Source organism: Rhinoraja longicauda, chromosome 36 (assembly GCF_053455715.1).
Source record: "Rhinoraja longicauda isolate Sanriku21f chromosome 36, sRhiLon1.1, whole genome shotgun sequence".
NCBI classification, from domain to species: domain Eukaryota; kingdom Metazoa; phylum Chordata; class Chondrichthyes; order Rajiformes; family Arhynchobatidae; genus Rhinoraja; species Rhinoraja longicauda.
The window spans coordinates 7,338,514-7,363,360 of NC_135988.1; the positions used below are offsets into that span (position 1 = coordinate 7,338,514).

General features: G+C 42.0%; 1 protein-coding gene across 1 annotated transcript in view; it reads right to left on the reverse strand.

Annotated features, from left to right (window-relative positions):
• The window catches only part of pebp4 (phosphatidylethanolamine binding protein 4), a 271,180-nt gene that overhangs the window by 58,956 nt on the left and 187,377 nt on the right, over positions 1-24,847 (reverse strand). The window contains exon 6 of the mRNA XM_078428896.1: positions 16,738-16,873. Within this exon, the coding sequence (XP_078285022.1) occupies positions 16,738-16,873 (136 nt within the window). The remainder of the gene's footprint in view (positions 1-16,737; positions 16,874-24,847) is intronic.

Here is a 24,847-nt window from a genome sequence, read left to right on the forward strand (position 1 = left end):
AGAGTTGAAGCAAGTCAGCCTTGATCATGAAGAATGAAATTAATATAAATTTAAAAAAAAAGAAATTTAGCAAGATTAAGTGGAGACATGTGAAGACTGTAAACTAATTGAATGGTAGCAATTGATACAAATCGCTTTGAACCAAAATCGAAGGGCCTGTTTCCATGCTGTATCCCTAAACTAGTCTAAAGTCTATCAGATTAAACATATCATACATCAGTCTGAAATAATGGACTTATTATAGAATAATAGAACAATGAACAATACTTAACTCAAAGTGAATAACACGATTAAGACAAACTCAACTTTTTCCACAGTGAAGACAATTTTCCTGGAGAATAGATCTGGACTTTCAGTACAATCAGGTCGTACCAGTATCAGATAGTATCAGTTGAGAAGTTGAAGGCGAAATTGTAAATTGATGCTAAAGTTTAATTTCACAAATTAAAATATTCGCATTGCAGTAAGATGATAGTTTCATTTATTTCCAATATTAAGTACTCTCATTGTTATCACCAATAACACAGGAAAAGTTGCACGGTGATCCATAATTCACAGAGCATGCAGGGAGCAGGACACGGAGGAACTGTGATTGTCTTTTTACCTCATCAAGTGACTGGCCAGCAGCAGATCAAACCACTAGGTGCTCAATCAGCCATTGTGGGGCAGTACAAATGCAACCAGTAGGTGTCAATCTAGAGACTGTGGCAATATTTTGGAAGAGACAGCAGGACACAGGTGCCATTTCGACTCCTCGAATCCCATCTATTGCCTGATTCCCTCTTTCTCACCATTAAATTATTTTTGTTGACTTTAGAAGATTGTCATTGAGGCATCAACCTTCTTTTCAAAGACCTCTCTCTGCTTCAGCCATCATTAAGAGAGCAAAAAGCAGAAAGGGGAAAATATAGCTTCTCTTAAAAAATGATGGCTTGCCTGATTTGACAAGAACTGGTAAATGATTGTAGAATACTGGGCTGAACTGCAGTTTGCCTCTGCTATATGCATCACATGGAAATAACTTTAATAGAGTATAGTATATCAATTGATATGCAATGCTGATTATCAATGAAATGTTTTACTCATTGGTGATGCCAAAAGAACCAACGCAACATGTTCCTTCACGTTTAAAAAACAGTCTTCTTCTAGATCAACAAAGATTAACAGGTTTCAACGATTCTCTCTTATTTTTGATGTTATCAAACACAGCATACACCCAGTGGTGCCCCCAGTTGCCGAGTGTTTCCTTCATTAAACAAAGCAAATTATTCATGTGGGGCGCCATATATTATTCATTAAAATAAAGAAGGGCAATCTTATCTCTTGTTAATGGCTGTCAGGGCATTCTAGCCAGAAGCAGCCTGTGGGTTTCTTCACTGCCTAGGCTACACTACGCATCATGGGTGTGGGTAGATCAACTCGTTTGGCATCCTGTGTCAAGCCCAGCTAATTGCAGGCATGTAGACAAAACAAAGTTCACGTGGCAAATGTGCTCAGATTCGCCAAGAAGCAAACAGTTTTGAGAAACTTCCCAGGGCGAGATGTTCATATTAACTGACTCCACTATGCCACTCGACATAAAACCGAAGGCAAGGAAGTTCTTACTTTTGTTACAGCTCCACACAGTTACAAGTTTACTATTTTTCTATCTTGCCTTTAACTTTGCTGACAGTCTGACAAATCTAGCAAGTGAAGAACTTTGTCCTCAATTATTCTCACATTCATTTGTCCATGAGATCAGTGTGAATGAGAGTGAATTATCATCTTCACATCAAAAACATTGTCCATTGTTTCAGATGGACATCACCATGTCGAATGGGGTAGATTCAGAATGGAACTAGTGGAGTTCCTGTGGGCCATCAGTTACAGGAATATATTCCGTCACAAACCTTTATTCCATGCTGGAATCCTATATTCCATTCGCTGCCATTAGGCTAAGGTGCAAAACCTAATTAGCCAGGGAGCAGAAGACCATCAGCACCTGTCGACCAAAAATCAAGCCGCCAATAAATCGAAGCCTTGTCAGCAATGTCCACGTGGTGTGAATAAATTAAATTGTACACAATCTCTCTTCAGCGCACAGGACCCAAAGCAAACAAGAGGAAAATGCCGAGCTGCTTGAAGAAGATAAATGCAACCCTTAAAAATAGCCAGTGGAAAAACTTAGTTCATTGGCAACACCTTGTCTTTGCCACTAATACTGGAGCCTCTGACATTGTTAGAAAGAGGAAGGAAGTGAAGCACTTTTATTTAAAAAATAACAAAATATCAAGAGAAAAGAATATAGGGAGACAATATGAAGGAAATTCGATTGGAACTAAAAAGCCTTGTACACTACGTACAAAAGTAACTGCACTTGTTAAACCTGGCCTTAATTGAAACTTGAGTATTTGCTGTTCTTTCAGTGGCACTTACTTGAATCATTGTTTGGCTGAGTCATGGGCAGCTACAAGAATTGGAGTTCACGATCTGTATCAAAGATTTGGATAAGGGACTATGTGTAATATAACCAATGGAAATAAGAGATCATCCACTTTAATGGAAAAGATAGGAAGGGTATTTTTTTTAAATGGTAAGAGATTGACAACTGTTGTTCAGTGGGATCTGGTTCTCCTTGGGCAAAAATCACTTCAAGTTAACATTCAGACAGAGCAAGTAATTAGAAGGCATGCAGTATTTTGACCTATATTGCAAGAGCATAGGCACAGTGGCACAACAAGTAGAATTGGTGCCTCACAGCACCATAGATCTTGTGTAAATCTGACCTCCTGTGCTGCCCGTACAGAGTTTGCACTCTGTGACCTTGTGGGTGTCCTCCACATGCTCTAGTTTACTTCTGCAATTTCAAGACATGAAGATTCAAGACAACGATGAGAAGGCCTACCGGGAGAAGGTGGCTGATTTGGCACTCTGGTGTCAGGACAATAGCCTCCTCTTGAATGTCACTAAAACTAAGGAGCTGATTGTGAACTTTAGAAGGGCTAAACATCCAAGGACGTACACGCCACTGGAGATAAATGGGTCTACTGTGGATAGGGTGAGCAGTTTTAAATACTTGGGAGTCCGCATCACAGAGGATCTGACATGGGCAATGCACATTGCCGCACTGGTGGGTAAGGCAAAGCAGCGCCTTTACCACCTTAGACAGCTGAGGAAATTCAGAGTGTCTCTGAGGATCCTTCATTGCTTCTACTCTGGGGCTGTAGAGAGCATCCTGTCCGGCAACATTACAGTCTGGTTTGGGAACAGCTCTGCCCAGGACAGGATGGCCCTGCAGAGAGTAGTGCGTTTGGCAGAACGCACCATGGGAACTACACTCGTCCCCCTGCAGGACCTATACATCAGGAGGTGCAGATCCAGAGCAAGTAAGATTATGAGGGACCCCTGCCACCCCAGTAACGGACTGTTCCAGATGCTACGGTCAGGCAAACGCCTCCGCTGTCACGCTGTGAAAACGGAGAGGATGAGACGGAGTTTCTTCCCACAGGCCATCAGGACTGTCAACTTTTATAACCCCAGAGACTAAATTTTGCTACACTATAGTAACTTTATTTATATGTAACTGTAATTCTTTTTTGTGCACAATCCGCAGGCATTGCCACTTTCATTTCACTGCACATCGTGTATGTGTATGTGACAAATAAACTTGACTTGACTTGACTTGATTGGTAGGTTATTTGACTACCATAAATTGCCCCTAGCGTGTAGAGGAGTGGTAGAATCTGATGGGAACATGGGGAGAATAAAATTGGATTATTTTAGGATTAGTAGGTAATTGTTAGTCAGTGTGGATTCAATAGGCCGAAAGGCCTTTATCGGAGGTGTCTCTGTCTCTCTCTATGATTCATTTGAATGCAAGCATCACACTTCTTTTTGTAATTACATAGAGCTCTGGGGAGACCATACCTCGAACATTATGTACAGACACAAAGTACTGGAGTAACTCAACGAGTCAGGCAGCATCTCTGGTGGAAAGGAATAAGTGACGTTTCGGATCAAGACCCTTCTTCAGATTCGACCAGAAAAGTCACCTATTCCATTTCTGCAGAAATGCTGTCCGACACTGAGTTACTCCAGCATTTTGTGTCTCTCTTAGGTGTAAACCAGCATCTGCAGTTCCTTCCTACACATTATTCCACTGTGTGGCGCCGCAATGGCAGCATTGCCTACATTCTGTCTGTCCTTTTCATCTTTTTTTTGTTGTTTTTGGTGTGTTTAGAAAGTATGTGTTAATATTCTCTGGTTTGTTTCATGTGGGGGGTGGGTGGGGGGGGTAAGGGGATTTTTTTTCTTCGATCTCTTACCTTGCCGGAGATGCGATTGTTTTCCGGATCGTATCTCCGGTCGCTCTGCGGCTTAACATCGTGGAGCTGGAGGCCTTGCTCAGGACTGACTTTGAGCCCCACCTAGGGGCATGGACTTACCTTTGGAGCCGATTCCCTGCCTGGGATAGACGCTCCAACCGCGGCGTGCGGACTTTAATATCAAGAAGTTCGCGGGCTCGGGTTGAGACCAATGTCGGGAAGCTCCAAAACCGCATGAGGTTCGATAAGCCCCGACCCAGGGTAGATCGCCCGGCGCGGGGGAGCTGTGATTCCCCCTGATGAAGGAGCTTCATCGCCACGACGAGGAAGGCCCGCCGCTGCCTACGGGAGTCAAGATCGTCCCGTCAACGGAAGGTTAGAGCCCCCCGACCGCTGGAGGACAAAGAAGGGAGAGATTGAACTTTTTTTCGCCTTCCATCACAATGAGGAATGTGGAGGAGTAACTGTGGTGGATGTTCATGTTAAAATGGATTTTATATGTTCTGTTGCTTTTTATTGGTATGACTGTATGGCAAATGAAATTCCTCGTATGTTGCAAAACATACTTGGCTAATAAAGTATGATTATAATTATGATTATTATGATGATTATGATTATGTACAGATTTGTTCTCCCTAATTTAGTAAGGATGTACTTGGATTAGAGAGATTGTAACAAAGTTTCACCATATTGTTTTCTAGACGGCAGGATTGTGCTATAATGAGAAATGAATCAGTTTAGAAAAAAGAGATGGGATTGCATTGAAACCTACAACGTTTCAAACCAAGTTAAATATTGGGATAATGCTTCCCTTTGATGAGTTGTCTGGAACCAGGCATTGCCTGCTCAATGTAAGTGGATGCTCATTTTGCATTAAGAAGAATCTTCTTTACCAGAAGAGTTTGCATTTCTCTGCATCTTTGCATTTCTCTCGCGGATGAGAATGGTTAGGGCAGAGATTGATATACTTTACAGATATATTAAGGGAATTGGGGGATGTAGTGCTTGTGCAAGAAACCTATTGAATGGCAGAACAAACATGTGGGGCTGAATGGCTGATTCCCCTTCTTCAATTTCTTACATAAGCGGTGACAAGCAATAACTTTAGGTTTGAGGATCAGTAAATAATTGACTAAATCCAAAGTTAACCAAACAATGATAAACACATTTAGAGATAATTTGTGCAAAAGAATTGAATGCCTTCTCATGAATTTTTAAAATCTAATTACCAAGGAAAGCCAGTGTTCATACCTCAGATGGAAGAAGTTGTGAACAAATTATACTATAGCCCATAAGTGCAACAAAAACTGGGTTCTACTAGAAAACAAACCAGCATTGTACAATTGTATTTTTAAATAGATGCTATTACATTTCCCTTGGGCACAGTACTAGAATAACTGATGACACCAGGGCTTTTCTGGTGATACTTTTACTTACACAATCTGTAGGGCTATACGTCTGTTATAAAAACACAAACTACATTTTAGTTTTGAAAACTAATCATCATACGCTAGGTGTTCCACATCTCTGTATCCATTGTGCCCTTTTTGTGATTTGTTCCATTTATTACTAGTTATTCAAGATGATTCTAATTATTTTCATGCTGTGTTTTGTACTTGCTTTCTGTCCTATTTACCTAGCCTTGACTACTTGACAGTCAATACAGTGGCCCTTCAGCATGCTAACATGTTGAAGGACTTGGTTATGCAGTTCTTGGTTAAGCAGATACACTGCTTGTTATATTTCAAAACTCCATTCCATTTTAGAGTCCTTACTGATGGACGGTAGCAAATGTAACCTCACTATTGAAGAAAGGAAGGACCTGATGTCAGTAGTAAGGAAAATGTTGATCTGAAATGCTGACTTTGTTTCTCTTCCCACGGATGCAGACTGACCCGCTCAATATGTCCCTTTTTATAGAACCCAGAACATAAAATAATACAGCACAGGAGCAGGCCTTTCGGCCCACAATGTCTGGACCAGACATGATGCCAAGTTAAATTAATCTCATCTGCCTGCACGTGATCCACATCCCTCCATTCCCTGCATATCCATGTGCCTATCCAAAAGCATCTTATCGCCATTATTGTATCTGCCTCCCCCACCCTCCCTGGCAGCACGTCCCAGATACCCACCACTCACTGCGTAAAAAAGCTTGCCCCACACGTCTCCATTAAGCTTTCCCCTTCACATGTTAAAGCTTCACCTCTCAACCTGTTGTGCAAATTGTTGATATTTATTAAACAAGTGGTAATAGAGCATTCAGAATAATTGCTGGTATATAGATCTATGAAACGGAAATCACAGTTGACAAATGTGATTGAGATTTGCAGATTATAAGCATCAGAATAGTTAAGGATGAATTAGACTTTCATAGGTCTTTGGTAAAATGAGGTTGCGCAAATATTGCGTATTAATGCGATTAATGATTGGAAATTGATTAATGGATAGAAAGTAGAGAGTGGTAATAAATGTGTCATTTTTCTGGTCGTGAGGCTGTACAAGGGATCAATACTGCCACCACAAGTGGTCGTAATCTATTTCAATTCTTTGGGTGGGGGCAGGGGTGGGAGGTTTGCTCAAGGTATAAATCTGGGTGGCAGTATGTGTTATCAAGAGGATGTACAGAGACTTCAGGTGATATAGAAAGTTAAATGGACGATCAAGGAGATGATAGATGTAATATAATGTAACAAAATATAAGGTCATGAGATAAAGAACAATTATTTAATGGTGAGAGAGTGAAAGGTCAGGGATACCTGGGCTTCTTTGTACAAGCATACTGCTATCCTGTAGGTACTGGAGGCAATTAAGAAACCAGATTGTATGTTGGCCATATTGGAAAAGGTTCTGAGCACAAGAGTAAAATGTCTCAGTCCAATTATATGTACACCTGCTGAGATATGCATCAGGAATACTGTGTACATGTTTGATCATCTCATCTAAGGAACGATATACTAGTAATGTGGGGAGTGTAATGAAAGTTCGTCGTATTAACATTTGAGATGACAGGTTTCCAAATGTGCAGTGATTAAGTAGACTGAGCTCTTAAGTTTACAAGAATAATGTGCGAAGTGCAAATACACAGTGATTTTATTTTCTTACAAAGTCCAGCAGAGCATAGCCATACCCAAGCACATCCCCGATTAGCAAATCATACAGAAATAGTCTACTGATCCCGCAAGCAAGAGGCACCATGCTCTGGCGTCTTTTTCAAACTCTAGTCTGCGCTCTAGTTCTTATGAACAGCACCTGTTCCAGGCTACGCCCAGGCTGCTGTGAGCCTTCAGCCGTTGCAGGGGCCGGCTCGGAGGGCTCTCCCTTCCAGGCCGGGTCTGCTGGGTCTTACGGACAGAGGACTGCCTCGGCGGCTTCCCCTGCAGGCCGAGGCCCTCTGGTAACATCAGCCGCGTGCGGCCCTCCAATCCACCGCGTTGATCTCAAGAGTAGTTACTTAGAGCTTATTTTCAGAATTCAGTTCTTTGTTCCACGCTCAGAGTCAAGTGGGCCTGGTAATAACTAAACTGTGCTTTGCTAAGGAGTGTGTAGCTTGATAGTTCTGTGGATGACTCTACCGTCATTTTACTGATGACTCAGAGTAGATTGCTTAGGCAGTAATTAGTCAGAGTGGATTTGCCTGGCATTTTGTGAATAAGACAGATATCTGAGCAATCTGAGCTGGTCAGGGGAGGCAGTGGAGCAACTACGGGACTGCTTGGAGTCAGTAGACTGGGCAATGTTCAAGGACTTGGCAACGGACCTGAATGATTATGCTACAGTCGTTACAGAATTCATAAGCAAATGTGTGGTGCACTGTGTCCCTACAACAAACATCAGAGTGTTTCCTAACCAGAAGCCTTGGATGAACCAGGAGATCCACATTCTGAGGACCGGATCCCGGGCATTCAGGTCTGGCGACGCAGAGGTATACAAGAAGTCCAGATATGATCTTGACAAGGCCATCAAAAAGGCCAAAAGGGACTTTTGCTCTGAGCTGGAGGATGAGGTGGATGTTCAGCAACTGTGGCAGGGCTTGAATGCATCACTTCCAACAAGGCAAAATCAGGAGGCAGCTCAAGCGACAGCAAAGTATCAGTCTCTGACGAGCTCCATGTGTTCTATGCACACTTCGATAAGGAGAACACTGATGTGCCTTCCCGAGCCCCCAAACGCCCTGATGGTATTACAGTCACAGAGGCCGACGTCAGAAGATCCTTCAGTGGGGTGAACCCTCGAAAAGCGTCTGGACCTGATGGTTTACCCGGTCGAGTCCTCAAAACCTATGCAGAACAACTGGTTGGAGTTTTTGCAGACATTTTCAACCTCTCATTACTGAGACCTTCCCACCTCCAAGAGGGCATCAATAATGAGGGCACCAAGAAGAGTAAGATGACATGCCTCAACAACTATCGACCGGTGGCACTAACGCTCGTGGCGATGAAGTGCTTTGAGAGGTTAGTTATGGTGCATATAAACTCTGACCTCAACAAGAACCTCGACCCACTAGAGTTTGTCTGCCGCCACAACAGGTCAACGGAGGATGTGATCTCACTGGCTCTCCACTCTGCACTGGACCACTTGGACAATAAAAACACATACGACAGGCTGTTGTTTATAGACTACAGCTCCGCGTTCAATACCATCATCCCCTCCAAGCTGATTACCAACCGGAAGTACTCGTCGGACCGAGGCGCCGTAATCCTTCCCGGGAGCCGGTCCCACACAACATGAGTCGCATTTCCTCGACACCCTTCATCTCCCTCCGAGACGCAGGGAGGCGTGTCCTGTACGGGCTCCTCCTCCACACCCTGCACTTCCTCGCCCTGGTCCACCGTCCGGACACTAAGTGGCGGTCGGTGTTGCCTTCCGGTCGCGAGGTGACACCGCGGTGGGGGTCCCTCTACGCAGGAATTCTGCCCCTCTCCATCGGGGACCTGGGGTGGAAGATATTGCACCGAGGAGTCCCCTGCAACCTGTTCCTCGCGCGGTTCACAGACTCGCCAGCTGCCTGCCACTTTTGCGGGTTGGAAGAGTCTGTGTACCACGTGTACATGCAGTGTGTGAGGTTGCAGCCCCTGTTCCAATATCTAAAGGGGCTGCTCCTTGCTTTTTGGCTGCATTTTTCACCCACCATCCTCATCTTTGGACACCCTGTGCGTAGGGGAGAGGGTAGGGCCGAAGATGTCCTTGTTGGGTTGCTCCTGGGCCAGGCCAAGCTGGCCATCCGCGACTCACGGCGCCAGGCGGAAGAGGGCTCTGCCCGAGCCAGCTGCCTGCCCCTTTTCCGGGGTTACATCCGTGCCCGGGTGGTGTTGGAGAGGGACTACGCGCTGTCCACGGGCACCCTGGAGGAATTCCGGGACCACTGGGCACCGCGGGGGATTGGATGTATCCTGGATGGGGATTGTAATATAATTGTATGATAGTTTCAATAGGTATATTTGTTTGTATAATATTCTGGTGGTGGGTTCTGTTTTGGTTTTATTGTATTGTATATATTATTTTAATATTTGAATAAATATTTTTGATTAAAAAAAATATAAATAAATAAATTAAAAAATTTAAAAAAAGCTGATTACCAAGCTCACGGAACTGGGTCTCTGCGCATTCCTCTGCAATTGGATCCTCGACTTCCTCATCAACAGACCACAGTCTGTTCGAACTGGCAGAAACACTTCTTCCTCAATAACAATCAGTACGGAAACACCTCAAGGCTGTGTGCACAGCCCCCTGCTCTACTCACTCTGTACTCATGACTGTATAGCCGGACACAGTGCAAACTCAATCTTCAAGTTTGCCTACGACACCACCGTTGTTGGACGAATTACAGATGGTGACGAGTCAGAGTAAAGAAGTGAGATCGATTGATTGACCAAATGGTACCAGCACATCAACCTGGCTCTCAATATCAGTTAGACCAATGAACTGATTGCGGACTTTGGAAGAGGAAGGATGAGGGCCCACAATCCTGCTTATATCAATAGTATCTATCTTAAAAATATCCACTGACTTGGCCTCCACAGCCCTCTGTGGCAAAGAATTCCACAGATTCACCACCCTCTGACTAAAGTGTAGGATAGTGCTAGTGTACTGGGTGATCATTGGTTGGGGCGGACACATTGGGGCGAAGGCCTGTTTCCGCACTGTATCTCTAAAGTAAAATATGAAATATGAATTGTAGTGATCACACTGCTATTGTCTCATACATCATATGCACCTTCTCCATTAATGAGTTGGGATGAGGACAGAAAGTTATTAGGCTTACACTGCAGGGAAGAAAATGGCTTTGGAGTAAATTTAGATAATCATAGTTTATGGAAGTGCAATGGAAAATGGTGGAATGCAAATTATGTGTGTAGTTCCAGGATAGGAAGCAGTAGCAAAAAGGGATTAGGGACTGGGAAGCATTAAAATAAATCCAGAGTGGAGTAAAGGCATTCTGGAAAAGGCAGCTTTAGCCTCTCACAAACATAATTGTGGGAGAATATCAGCAGCAGAGGTGACAGTTGAGGGAAAACCTGTGAACACCCAGTAGATGTCATAAAAATGCAGACAAGAGATTTAAAGGTTGCAGTAAAATCTCTCATGGCCCAAATCATTTTCCATCCTGTGGCAACACACATACATTCACAAACCTGGCCTGTTCGACTTGTTTAACAGTCTGTAATCTCTTGTTCTTCTCTGCAATCCATGGATGAATCACGGAAAAGAACAAAAGATTACAGGCTGCTGAGCAAGAATAAAGCAACATGTATCCCAAAGGTGGCTGCTGAGATAGATCTAATCAGCCGCGTACAAGGCTCAACAACAGTGTACGGAATTCCAGATAGCTTACATCGGTTTTAATCTGTTCTGATGAGAAAAGATGATCAATATAAATGCTGCTTTGCCTTTTGGGATGGCAGTACATCTGGATATGCCTGCCACAAGGTTTCCATAATACTGCAGCCAATCTATATTCAATCGGCAAATGGCTAATTGCTTAGAAGGATTTTCCAGCAGGGACAAAGAGATTCATTATGTGGATGGTTTGTTACTATTTACAGACTATACTGAGGAACATATGGTGTTGCTACTGAAGTTATTGTAGCTCCTAACATGGTGTGAACTAAAAGTAAACTTTAATGAGGCTCAGATAGGGCAAAGTAGTTTTTGGGACTCATATTGAACTCAGAAAAGAGTTCATAAGTTATAGGAGCAGAATTAGGCCATTTGGCCCATTACCTCTACCTGCCATTCAATCATGGCCGATCTGTCTTTCCCTCTCATCCCCATTCTCCTGCCTTCTCCCCTTAACTCCTGACACCCGTAATAATCAAGGGGAAGCAAGAGGAGCATGGATAAGGCAACGAGTGAAGCACTACAGCAGCAATACCAATGCTTGGAGATCATCTAAGGCTTACAGTATATTTCCATTGCGTTTCATCACAGGAACTGATCTCCCCACCATTGATGGGACCTTCTTTGCCTCAAGAAGGAAGCTACTATCATCAAAGACACATCACCCTGGCCACGCTCTCTTCTTGCTGCTACCAGCAGAAAGGTTCAGGAGCCTCAGAACCATTAACTCCAAGACCAAGAACAGTTTCCTCACATCCGTCAGCAGGTTCTTGAACCACCCTGCACAACCTTGACCAGGAACCATATCTCAGCACCCAACCACAACAGACGTTGCACTACTTCAGTTGCTTTACATACCTTGGGTTTTAAACTACTATGATCTAGTTTTTCCAAACAATAACTAATAATGTTGCATATTTACTTTTGTTGTTGTTCTAAATTTTTGTAAATTTTTGTTGTACCCGCAGCAATTAAGAATTTAATTGTTCCAGTTCATGACTAGTGTATATGACAATGCCTTGGCTCTTGTATATATATATATATACTATTGTATATATTAACATGGAAGTCTGATTTTGTGTCCGTTTTCGGTACAAACCAGCATCTGTAGTTTCTTCCTACACAGTAGGCATGGGTACATAGGGAAATCAAATAAATGTACAGTACAAGGGGCCTGGGAAATAACAAGAAAGTCATTCATTTGTCCGTGAGATAGATCTGTGTGGATGGATCCAGTTATGTGAAAAAAGGGAGAAAGAGAGGGATGTGAAATTCGGAATTTCTGTAATAAAGTTACAGTGGCACTAAAATTACCAAGTCATCTGAGTGCACAGCAGGCAGAGCTGGCTGCTATTACAGATGAAATGACTCATCCAACTGAGTTCCTGCCTCCATATACTATCTGTTCAGATTCTATGTTTGTCTGCAATTCACTGACAGACTTTTGGGTTGTTTGAAAGAAGATTTAAATCAGTAGCCGAGAAGTCACAAGGGCACACAGTGACACAGCTGGTAGCACTGCCGCCACACGGCACCAGTGACCTGGGTTCAATTCTTAGCTCCGTGTGGAGCTGTCTGCTCATTCTCCCTGTGACTGTGTGGGTTCCGTACAGGTGCTCCGATTTCCTCCCACATCTTAAAAAGTGAGGATTACTACGTTATTTAGCAACTCGTGTGCAGGTGAGTCATAGAATCAGGGCCAGGAGGGAGTTGAGAGGAACAAGGAGATAATAATATGGACTCAATGGACTAAAGGGCCTGTTTCCATGCTGCATGACTCTGTAGCCTTTGGAAGATACTGGGAGGTAGAGAGATTGGCAAAGACGATGGTATTGAGGAGCTGCTTTGGGATTAATAACAGCATTGGCAACAGTTGGATTGGTGAGAGAAATAGACCTCATCAACCTGCAAAAGACATATTTGGTCATTCCGAAAGTGTTAGACAAATTGATAAAATGTGAAATCATTGAGGGACCCTATCATATATCTGAAGAGAGGATAAAAGAAGGGTTATTTATGGATGATAAATGACATGCACCCTCACTCTTGGGGGAGAACTTCATGTGACTGGTACATAGAGGAATAGAGAAACTGCTATGGAGACTCAGGTCCTTTGGAGTGCAGGGGGCATGTCCCACCACAACGACTCCCACCCCATGCAGGACACTGTCACTGCACTGAGTAGCTCTTTCAGTGACAGACTCCTTCACCCCAAGTGCGTGAAGGAGAGATATAGGAGGTCCTTCCTTCCCGCTGCTGTGAGACTGCACAACCAGCACTGCTCCCAGCAGACGAGTCAACAATAACAGCTAAGAACAGACAGAAAACTGATGACAATTTATGTATCTTTTATTTATAATGAATGATCTCTTGCTCTTTTGCTATCCACTTTGCTTCTGTAACACTGTAAATTTCCCCGGTGTGGGACGAATAAAGGAATATATTATTTTTGTTGCAATTGCTTAAACAGTGCACTTTGTAATTCAGGCTCACAGTGGGAAAGCTTTGCTTAGGCACATTTGGAAGATAGAGGGGACATGGTAGTGCGTACAGGTAGGTTTTATTGGATTTCTCTCAATTTTCAGCATTGCATGGCTAAATGAGTTAAGCCTTTTATATACAAAGCAGTTACCTTGCTAATCACAGATGAAATCAAGGTGTAACAGGTGTTCTCTAGATGTGAACGGCCGAGTATACTGGAATCAGATCAGGACTATCACTTTATCGGACAGGTAATGAGGGTGACCTTGTAATGGTTGCCTGTTGAAGGGAAGTAACATGAAACCCATAATCCACTGACTTCAGAAAAAGTTGGATGTACAAATAGGATAGTAAACGAAAGACTGGAGAGGATTCGATGAACAAAAGAAATAAAATGGGATGAAGTATTAAGGAATAACAGGCAAAGTATCTCCCCCACAGGATACTCATCCCATAGGTTAATAGAGAGTAACCTATGAAAACATTAGGATAATTGTTCACACATACTCTTGTTAAAAGGCAGGAGAATTAAGTAATTTAAGGCCAGTTTTGTGGAGGAGATAAAAAGACCCATTAGAGGGGTCGAAACAAGGAACTGCAGATGCGGGTTAATTTACAAAAGGATACAAAGTGCCAGAGTAACTCAGCATGTAAGCCAGTGGAAGGACTGCTGGGGTTCCAGGATGGAGACATCCCTCAGCCAGGGACCCCAGCAGCCTTTCCAGATAAAACAGGGATGCTGCCTGACCCGGGGAGTTACTCCAGCATTTTATGTTTTTCCTAATTCCAAGCATTATTGAATCATTAGATTAGGGGTCATACAATATTGTGGAAAATGCCCTTGTTTTGTATAAGGACGTAAATTCAATCTGATAAAACTACATAAACACACCAGAAGCTAAAGAGAGAAAATGACTTATGGGGTGATGAAATGGTGGACCTTAGAGGATGTTTTTTTTGCCTACTGCAGTACTGGCAGTTATCAATCCCACCTTTTCAGGAAATGTGCACAGGATCTAACGTAAGGAGCCATACATACCAAGGACCCATTTGCAAAGTTTCAAAATAAGTAACTTTTCTCTGCATGTCCTGAATCATGTAAACAGGGCCAAGGCAGAGCAAACGTACTTTTTTATTTCTATGGGGAGAAATAGAGACGATGATATAATGACAGCCAGACCAACTGTTAACTACCTGGGGAAAGCATCTAAAGTTGGCACATATTTAAAACAGCTGTATTACACATATTGTTTTAACAATAATATTAGTTCTGGGGAAGGGAAAACAGTATGTGAAGGTAATTTAGCTTTGGTACGTATGATAGAAGCAATTGAAGACCAACAGATTTGGGTAAAATGTGCTTTTGAATCATCTGGAGATTTCCCCTGTGCATAGTACCTAAATGATACAAAATATCACATAGATAATACTACCCACATACACAACAGGGAAAACCCATGTGGGAAAGTTTCATGCACAACTGGCAGCATCTGTGAGATTATATGAAACCGGCCACTTTATAAGCATTAAAGTGTACTATTGGCCAAACTAGAATAAACTATAAGAACACAGCTATTATTGTGAATACAATGCATTTGGGTACAAAAAAGCAGGAATAATTGCAAGGATACATGAAGCAGCTATCAAACCATAATAATGTTATAGTGGTCAATGAAAACATCTCAATAAATAAATGATGTTAAGTGTCCAAATAAGATACCAAACTCTATAAATAGCCTGGTGTTCATGTTATATCAAATTGTTTCTTATCAGGCAATGAAAATTATTTTAACTTTTGACCAAGGTGACATGGATGAACCAGAATAAAACAGACACCCGAAGATGTACGAGTCAAATCAAATCAAGTTGAGTTCATAATCATGTGCACAGGTACAGTGAGGTATGGGTACAATTAAAATCTTGCTTGCTGCAGTAGCACATGCACACAGATTCAAACAACACACTTATATAGATATAGTGATATAGAAAACAAGGGAACTAGTGATCTGTTAGCCTCCTGTCATTTACATCAGCTTTTTTTAAAACAACACTTCTCTTTCATAGCTACTGTATCTCTCTGCATTGAAATGAATAGTAACGATTTTTCAACTATACCGACCATGTTCAATTGCCAGATTCCCCAGTTTAATGCTGATGAATTCTCGCAAATTCATGATCCGTGAAGAGTCCAACTTTGGAGTGCAGTCAACAATATTCTTCTGAAGAATAGCCAATTTGTGCATATGTACAGGTATCCTGAAATTGGTGGCATTTGGAGTGAAGAAATGGCAGCAGTTTGAATGCAGTCCTGCCAACATCTTCCTACCTGTTGTAGCCTCATAAAAATCTGAAAGAATATATTATTTTGTTCTGTACATCTTTCGTGAAATACATTTACAACAAGATATCTTTAGTCAAGCTGCAGTTTAAAAGAAGCCACTTTCAAATGGGTTAATAAATGTGTTGAGCAAGCAAAATTATGTGTGAAAATTACCATAAAACTGATGCATCACTTTAACATGATTTGGATAAAAAGGTTTTCTATATATCACCTTGATGCCAGTGAATTGATGATAAAGATAATACTGATGGGATATTTCTATTTGCTTCAATTATAAAAATGCACCTATCTCAAGGACCAATGAAATCTATAAATAAGTGAATTAATGAAGTCAAACTATGAAACAGTGGTATTTTTTAGCTGCTCTGCTTACCCAGTGGGTGTGGAATGCTGGACAATTACTTGGTTTAATGTTTTTTAAAAAATCACTTTAGTATCTCTTTTTTAATCAGTTCCAGCAAATGTTATTGTTCCAAAAGCTTCCCGAGACAATAGTAATGCTCATTCAAATTTGTCCACCTCCTCAGAAGTTTACTTGGCAATATCAATTTAATGCAAATGCATCACAAGGGCTTATAGCCAGCTTTGCAACTGGAGTCTTTGATGCAGATAAGTGTCCCACTATTTCAAAATCCAGTCAGAATTATTAAAGTATTTTGTGTGCTTCTCCACAATGTTGTGTAGTTCTGCAAACACCTTACACATCCACATTTTTAATAACTGGTGAAGATACTGTCACCGCCGGAACAAAAATACATTTTTGCCCCTCACCTTTCTTTAATAGACTTACCTAAGGACTTTGCTTCGTCTTCATCCAGTGTCATGTTTCTGCCGCCTGGTTGCTCATAAAGGAAGAACTGATAACGATGGTAGCTTGTGCCAGATGGAGGGTTGGGAGGCCTATATGCTGTGATACAATGAAACAAAATTAAAGTAATAAAAAATAACGTTAAGGGTTCCTTCATCCAAAAAGCAATTGCGCAACTTATTTTGTAAATTAGATATATTTATCAAGCACATCCCTTTTCTCAAATGTGTATGGCATTTACTCTGCACTCTCTGGTAATCAGCAGAAAATATAAAATCAAATGGTGCAGAATTTATTCATATTTTGATGCAAAATCAATACACATTGTGAATATCTATATAATAAAACTCTAATTTGTTTGTTTGTTTGTTCCAGAACTACAGCCAAAACGGTGCACGATAGTGCGACAATTTTAGGCCCACCTTACTCACCGTCGTCCCTTTGGTGCTAATGGAAGAGGTTTCATTGAAATCGGTGTTATATTTTTTAAGTTATTCATATTTTAAAGTTTAAATCTATCTCCTAGGAGGGAGGGAGGTGGAGGGAGGATAAGGGGGGTTGAGGGGGATGGAGTGGGGGGAGGGAGGGGGAGGGGGAGGGAGGAAGGGGGGAGGGAGGGGAGGGGGGAGGGGAGGAGGAGGGGGGAGAGGGGAGGAGGGGGTGCTGCACCAATGCAGGAGAGGTTTGGGCCCAACGGGTCCACTTGGTCTAGTAAACAATACAAAACTATGTTTCAGTTATATGGGAGAAGACTGAGAACTTACCTTTAGGAACAGAAAACAACATCAAAATTACTGAAATTGATAGTCTTTCTATAAAACCCAGAGCAATTACAAATCATATTGTGCTAAAACCAGTCTTGCAATATATAAAGACAGTAGCCCTAGTCCACGGAATCTCTTAATTTGATATTTATGAGATTTCTTCTAAAATAACATTGCAAGCCATTTTGTTGACATTCACATTTATGCGTTAACTCACAACACATTTGTTGCGACTAACTTTTATTTTTCAAATAATTCTATGCTTTATTTTTTGGAGATATCTATACATTAATTTACTGTAAATGGTTCAATACAAAAATGTCATTCAATAATACCAATCCTTGCCACTGGCATCATTCACCCATCATCCGAGCCACTGCTCTCGTCACTCATAGTGTCATGCAGCAGAGAACCAGGCTCTGCAGCCCCCCATAGTCATGCCAACCATCACATTTATCTTTATTAATTAATATTTGTGTATGTTCAGTATCTTTCTATGTCTTGGTGATTCAAGTGCTTAAAAAGATACTTATTAAATATCATGGGCCTGACTACCTGTTTTCACCATCCATGTTTAGTTCCATGCCCTCTGGCCTAAGAAACCTCTGCTATTGAGAAAGGTTCCTATTTACCCAGTCAATGCTTTTTATAATTTTGCATATCTCTATCAAATTCCTTCTCAGCCTCCTCTACTCCACGGAAAACAATTCCAGCCTATCCAGTCTCTGGTCTTAATTGATCCACCACAGGCAACATTCCGGTAAATCTCCTCTGCCAGTACATTCACAAGTTTTATAACATTGGATCAAAAACTCCGAAGTTTTTAAATTTGCTGTGCCAGCTAATGAGAACAAGCATCTTGTATACCATCCTCAGCAGTGCTTCCACCTTTAGGGATCTGTTGTCTAGTTCTTTTGTTCCTCAATACTCCGGCCCTTAACAGACCTCCTAAATTGCGCCATCTCACACTTATTGGGATTAAATTCTATGTGCCATTATTCTGCCCAATTTACAACTGCTTTGTAACATCAGACAACCCCCCTCACTATCAAAAATAATGTTAATTTTCATGTCATTGGCACACTTACTCACCATGCCTCCCACATTTTCGACAATTTGGAGTGGTTTCAGAAATTAACTATTCGAGACACCTTGAATGTTAAATCAACATTTGCAACATGATGACGACAAATGCACTTGGTGGCCATCAAATGCTACAGTGCAGCCCTTGCATTTTAAGAACCATGCAAATATTTCACTGCACAAAGACATTTGCTAACCACGAAAGCAGACGATTACCATGCATTTTAATTCATAAGAATTATACGTGGACAGTTTTGTGAACATGACAAAACCATGAACAAAGCATTTAGCGTGCCCATGAATATAAGTAATCTCCTGCAGCTGGAGGCTCCTAGTGAAGTTATGTCATAGAATTTTGCCAGACTGCGATTTCAAATGTTTCACAGCTGAAAATGTCACCAATGTATGTCAAAGACGATCTAAATCATGGATATGACAGCAGTTATCAATCATGAGGGAAATCAATGATTTTGGAACAGCTTGTCAATGGGGATTAACGCTCCTGTGATGGCATTATCTTCTACATTCGCCAATCATTCATACCAAATAAGACCAGGATGGACCATTGCTGTGCATTAGGCAAGAGTTGTGAACTCAACTACACATTCCCACCATCCTTATAACCTTTCACTCTGTTCCTTATCAACAATTTATCCACATCTTCCTTAGAAATATTGAAAGACACTGCTTCCACAGACCTTTGAGGGAATGAGTTCCAAAGACTCCCAACACACTCAAAGAAACAGTTATGCCTCATCTCTGTCTTTAATGGGTAACCCTTTATTTTAAAACAGTGACTCCCTCAGCTTGTTTAGTCTTGATGAACTTAAAAGTTGAAAGATGTGAACGGAAGCTATTCTACTTGGCTCTGCAACTGTAGATGACCTTATTGAAGAATGGCAACTGGTTCGCAGGACCTCGTGGAGGCTTCCATCTCATCAAAGGAAAGATTTCCCTTTAAAGTGTTTTCAGTTATCACTGGGATGACCGGATATGACTAAATCTAAAGTTTCCTTACTTTCACAAGTTTCCTTTCCTCAGTACTCCATCAATCTCTGTGTTCCCTCAGCACAGGATTGGCCGTTTGGGAATCAGCAACAAACATAGGAATGCAAAGGAGCAGGAGAATGCCGGTTACCATCCTCAACAAGATCTTGGCTGGCCCTACACTATTTTCCACTCATTGTCCCATATCCTCCGATTCCTCTAATATCAACAATTATACTGACATCAGTTTTGAATTCAATGGTGGAGTCCTCATGGCCTTCCAGGGCGCAGAATTTCAAAGACTCATCGCCTTTTAAGCGAAGAAAATAATTTTCATTTCGGTTCTAAATGGCTTACACCTGGTTTTGAAACTATCTTCAAGATCACAGCTCCTTGCAACATCTCTCTTGTCCAGCATTCTTTCCGTCCAATTTCTTTTCCATGTTAGGGTCAGTCCCCAGTTGCTACTTTATAGCCAGAGACTCTCCACCACGCCCCTCACCACTCGCTATCACCCAGACTGTCCACCTGGTTGGGTGGCATGTGAGAAGGAGTGCAACATTTCCAATGAGGAAATGCCTTTACATTTGAATTGTGCAGAGAGTGATACATTATTAATGGCAATACCAGATACATTATTTGTGGCAAAAATCTGTGTTCAGTTACTATATAAAGGTAGAATTAGATTGAATAAATTATAATAGGCCAAACGGCCTTCCTCATGTATAAAAAAGACACAGAGAGCTGGAGTAACTCGGCGAGTCAGGTGCATCTCTGGAAGATATGGAGAGGCAATGTTTTGGGTAGGACCTTTCTTCAGACTATTTCTAGTAAGGGGCCCAGAAAGCTGAGGGGAGAGCTGGGAAAAGAATAAGGCCATAGTCTATCCCCTGAGATGCAGACAGAGAGATTGAGAAAGGGGAGAAGGCATCAGAGATAGTCCGAGTGAGTTTGAGGGCAGGGTGGAAGTTAGTGATGTGTCGTAGTTAGCGGAGGTTAGACCACATCCATAATCATTTTGTGATCCTGCAAAGAAACTATCAGTCTAAAACTTTGTGATTTGGTCCAAATACTGCACAACAATATCACAATTGCTTGCTTTCAGTTGAACTGATTGTTGTTTAACTCTGAATTTCATTGCCAGCAGGCAGCAGATGCACTTTAAAAAACATGCTTACTGCGAGAAAAATGACTGCAATTTCCATGCAACATCACGTTTCATCCCACAGTTCATTAAACTCCATCTTGCATTAAAATGGCCAACTCCACAAAGACAACAGCATTAGAAGACTATTTAATGTACTGAAGTAAATCCAAGTACTGCATGTTTTTGTAACATTGTTTGGAGTAAGTTATTCCAACTATCTGAAATTTGACATAAAATCGATGAACATCCAGGTACGCTGAGGCCCTGTACAAGAAGGGACAGAGCCGGCAGTACTTTTTGAGAAGGCTCCGCTCTTTCAGATGTTCTTCCAATCGGTGGGAGCCAGAGCCATCTTCTTCGACGTCTGCTGGAGCAGCAGGGCGAAGCCTGTGGACGCCAATAGGATCAACAAACTCATCTGGAAGGCTGGCTTCATCCTGGGGGTGGAGTTGGATTCGTGGGAGGTGGTCTTGGAGGGGAGGATGCTTCTCAAACTGCGGAGCATCCTGGACAATACAGCTCACGCCCTCCATGACACACTGGTCAACCTGAGGAGTACCTTCAGCAACAGAATGGTTCCACCAAGATGCAGGACAGAATCTGGCCACAGGAGATCCTTCTTCCCTATCGAACTTTACATCTCTTCCCCCTTCTATCGTAGATTCTATCGTATTGTATCGTATGAACATATTCAGACAACGGGACTGTTTTGGGCCTATTCCATGGTGACAATACAAAGGTTTGATCTCTCATTTGGTCTGCTTGCACTTTGAGCCATGCCACGTTGGACAGATAGAATTGCTGCTCATTGCATGGATGTAACTTGAAGAGTTAATGCTGAATCTACACAGTGTATGAAAAAAAAAGTTTTGATTGCTAGACAAGTTATTGTTCACATTTGTGCAATTTCTTTTAACTGCAATTCATTGTAAGCTTCGTGCAGTTTCTCTGCCAACTATTTGTATTTTTCAAACATATAAGAATATCAGTATTTCATCAGGGGGCTCTTACATTGCTTACATAGCAATTTGTGTGCCAAATGGACCATTTAATATGCCATGCAATGAACACACAGCACATCACCAAGACAAAGCACTCGAATGCTTGCTGTTTGCAAACCTGCGTTAAAAAAGCAGCAACAAAATTGTGACCACTTCCACGTAACATTCGATGGCAATCCCATCACAGTGTCCCTGATGTCAAATCCTGGGTGATGCCACTGATTAGAAACATGAAGTGGTCCAGTTCTAAAATTCTGTGGCTATAAACATATTTCAGGGGCCAAGCATTCTGTGACATACCTCCCCACTGCCAAAGGTCTGCTACCATTAACGAGGTATGTTAGGAGTGATTGGACCTGCCTGGAGAGAGGTACTCTAATATCACCCAGGAAGTCTGGTACAAAGCAGTGACTTTGCTTAATAAATTATCCATCTCCATGAGCACTTCCATTTTCTATCAATGATATTGCAAGGCTGGAACTAGACTGGCGCTGTAAGGCAGCAATTCTACCGCTGTGCCACTATATCCATTTAGAACTGAGATGAGGAAAAACCTTTTCAGTCAGAGAGTTATGAATCTGTGGAATTCTCTGCCTCAGAAGGCAGTGGAGGCCAATTCTCTGAATGCATTCAACAGAGAGCTAGATAGAGCTCTTAAGGATAACAGAGTCAGGGGGTATGGGGAGAAGGCAGGAACGGGGTACTGATTGAGAATGATCAGCCATGATCACTTTGAATGGCGGTGCTGGCTCGAAGGGCCGAATGGCCTCCTCCTGCAGCTATTGTCTATTGTCTACTGTCTATTGTATCGCCCTATCATGTATTGGTATTCTGCACACCTTTGCTTCTCCATATTATCAGTGGCTCAGGAACCATAATGGTCAGATTCAGAAAGCGCCACATCACATTGAGCAGTGGCAATCTCAGCTGTTTGGTTCAGTGCCTGAGTTGAAACAATAAGATTACAAACGCTGTCGTCAGAGTGAGGGGAGATGATGTAGTTTTCAGTTATTTTGACTTTTCCAGTGGAGCAACTCTGTAATCTGGGCAAATGTGCAAAGGGATAAAATGGCTGCTGTGCCTTGCCACCCTAAAAGCCCATTTAAATAATCGTATACTGAATTAAAAGCATCATTGAGTTGTTGTGTCCATTGTCTGCTGTGTCCATTGTCTGTTCCCCTTTGCAGCACTCCACTTAAAACGTGAAATTTATTGTTGCTACAATGGAAGCTCAGACCTTGAACACCAGCCACCATCAAATGATTCAGTCTGAAAAGAATGAAGAACTCCATGTCAGTTTCACAGAAAGGATGGGCTCCACTTAAAGCTTCCAGCATAGTTGGAACTGCTTCGACTGAGGGAGGACAAAAATGTCTACATGACCTATACCATGGCAGGCATGGACAACTGGGCTGACCACTGCCTTATTCACGTTCTTCATTTCAACAACATGGCCCAGAACATCGACATTAACAGGTAGTGCTGCAAGAAGATCAATGCCGAAACTCTCAAGGACACCACAAAAGCAGCTCCGTTTAGACAGAGCCTCACAAACAACTCGTCAACTCCCTGTACCTCCTTAAAAACCATCAAATTAGTGAGGCAGGATCTCCCCCACAAAATATGTCCTTAAAACTGACAAATTCCAGATTATCCACATATTTCTCCCTGAACTCACTGTTTTCCATGTCCTTCTCCTTGGTGAATACAGATGAGAAGTATTCATTTAGGATCCTGCCTACATCCCGTGGGTCCACACATAGATTACTCCCTTGGTTCTTAAGGGGACCCACTCTTTTCCACTTGTATTATTGAATCTACTTTCTAGTGCAGTGTAATTTGTGTGAATTGCCTGTTGGAACTTCACATTAGGTGTGACGGTTTGACCTACAGAATCAACAAAGGAGGCAAGTTATTCCATTAAAGTATTGCATTTCCCTGTCATCTCTTCCAGAAACTTCACTTACATGAGTAAAATTTACACATAATCTTTTGCTGGAAAGACAGAATAAAGTTTTCTACCCAGTGTAATGCAAGCTTGTATGCTACCATCTCCGTCCAATTACTTCAACTAACCATGCCTACCAGTCATAAGAATATTTTCATCTTAGAACTCTCGTCTATTATTATCTACATCTGACTTTTCTAAGTCTAATGAAAACCCCTGCACATGTGCTTCTTCTAAAAAGTATTACTTCAGGGGCAGGCCCCTGCATAAAGGGAAGAAATTCACTGACTCAGATGACCACACAAGGTTAAAACCCCCTGCCCCCAATCACTTTATGCACATCAGTCAGAAAACATTTCACCCTGTACCAGATATATCTCATTGTTGAAGGAGAATGCCGAGGTCCTTTTGACCTCTGCACATATTGAACAAAATAGTCCACAGTGTGCCCATTCTTACGTGCATAAAATAAATGAAAACTGAAGGTTACACAGTCTATCGCAACAAGCAGTATGGGTTTTTAAAAAAAGATTCCCTCGTCACTACATCGAAGCAATTTACTGAAGTGTTTAGGCTAGAATTTGATTTTGAGAAAAGGTTCTAATTAACATAAATCCCAGAACATTAAAGTGAAAGAAAACTTAGCAACTTTAAGGCAGCAACTGCGGCACGGTGGCGCAGCGGTAGAGTTGCTGCCTTACAGCAAATGCAGCGCTGGAGACTCAGGTTCGATCCTGACTACGGGCGCCGTCTGTACGGAGTTTGTACGTTCTCCCCGTGACCTGCGTGGGTTTTCTCCGAGATCTTCGGTTTCCTCCCACACTCCAAAGACGTACAGGTATGTAGGTTAATTGAGTGGGTAAATGTAAAAATTGTCCCTCGTGTGTGTAGGATAGTGTTAATGTGCGGGGATCGCTGGGCGGCGCGGACTCGGTGGGCCGAAGGGCCTGTTTCCGCACTGTATCTCTAAATCTAAAAAAAATCGAAAAATGTAGAATGTTAAGAGCTATTCAACATGTTCAGTCTTATTGGCAATTTTCCAACTTGTCTTGCAGGTCCTTTAACGAATCAATTCATCCCCTTTAGTTGCAGTCAGGAAAGCATCATAGATGGCACAGTGGTGCAGCAGGACAGTTGCTGCCT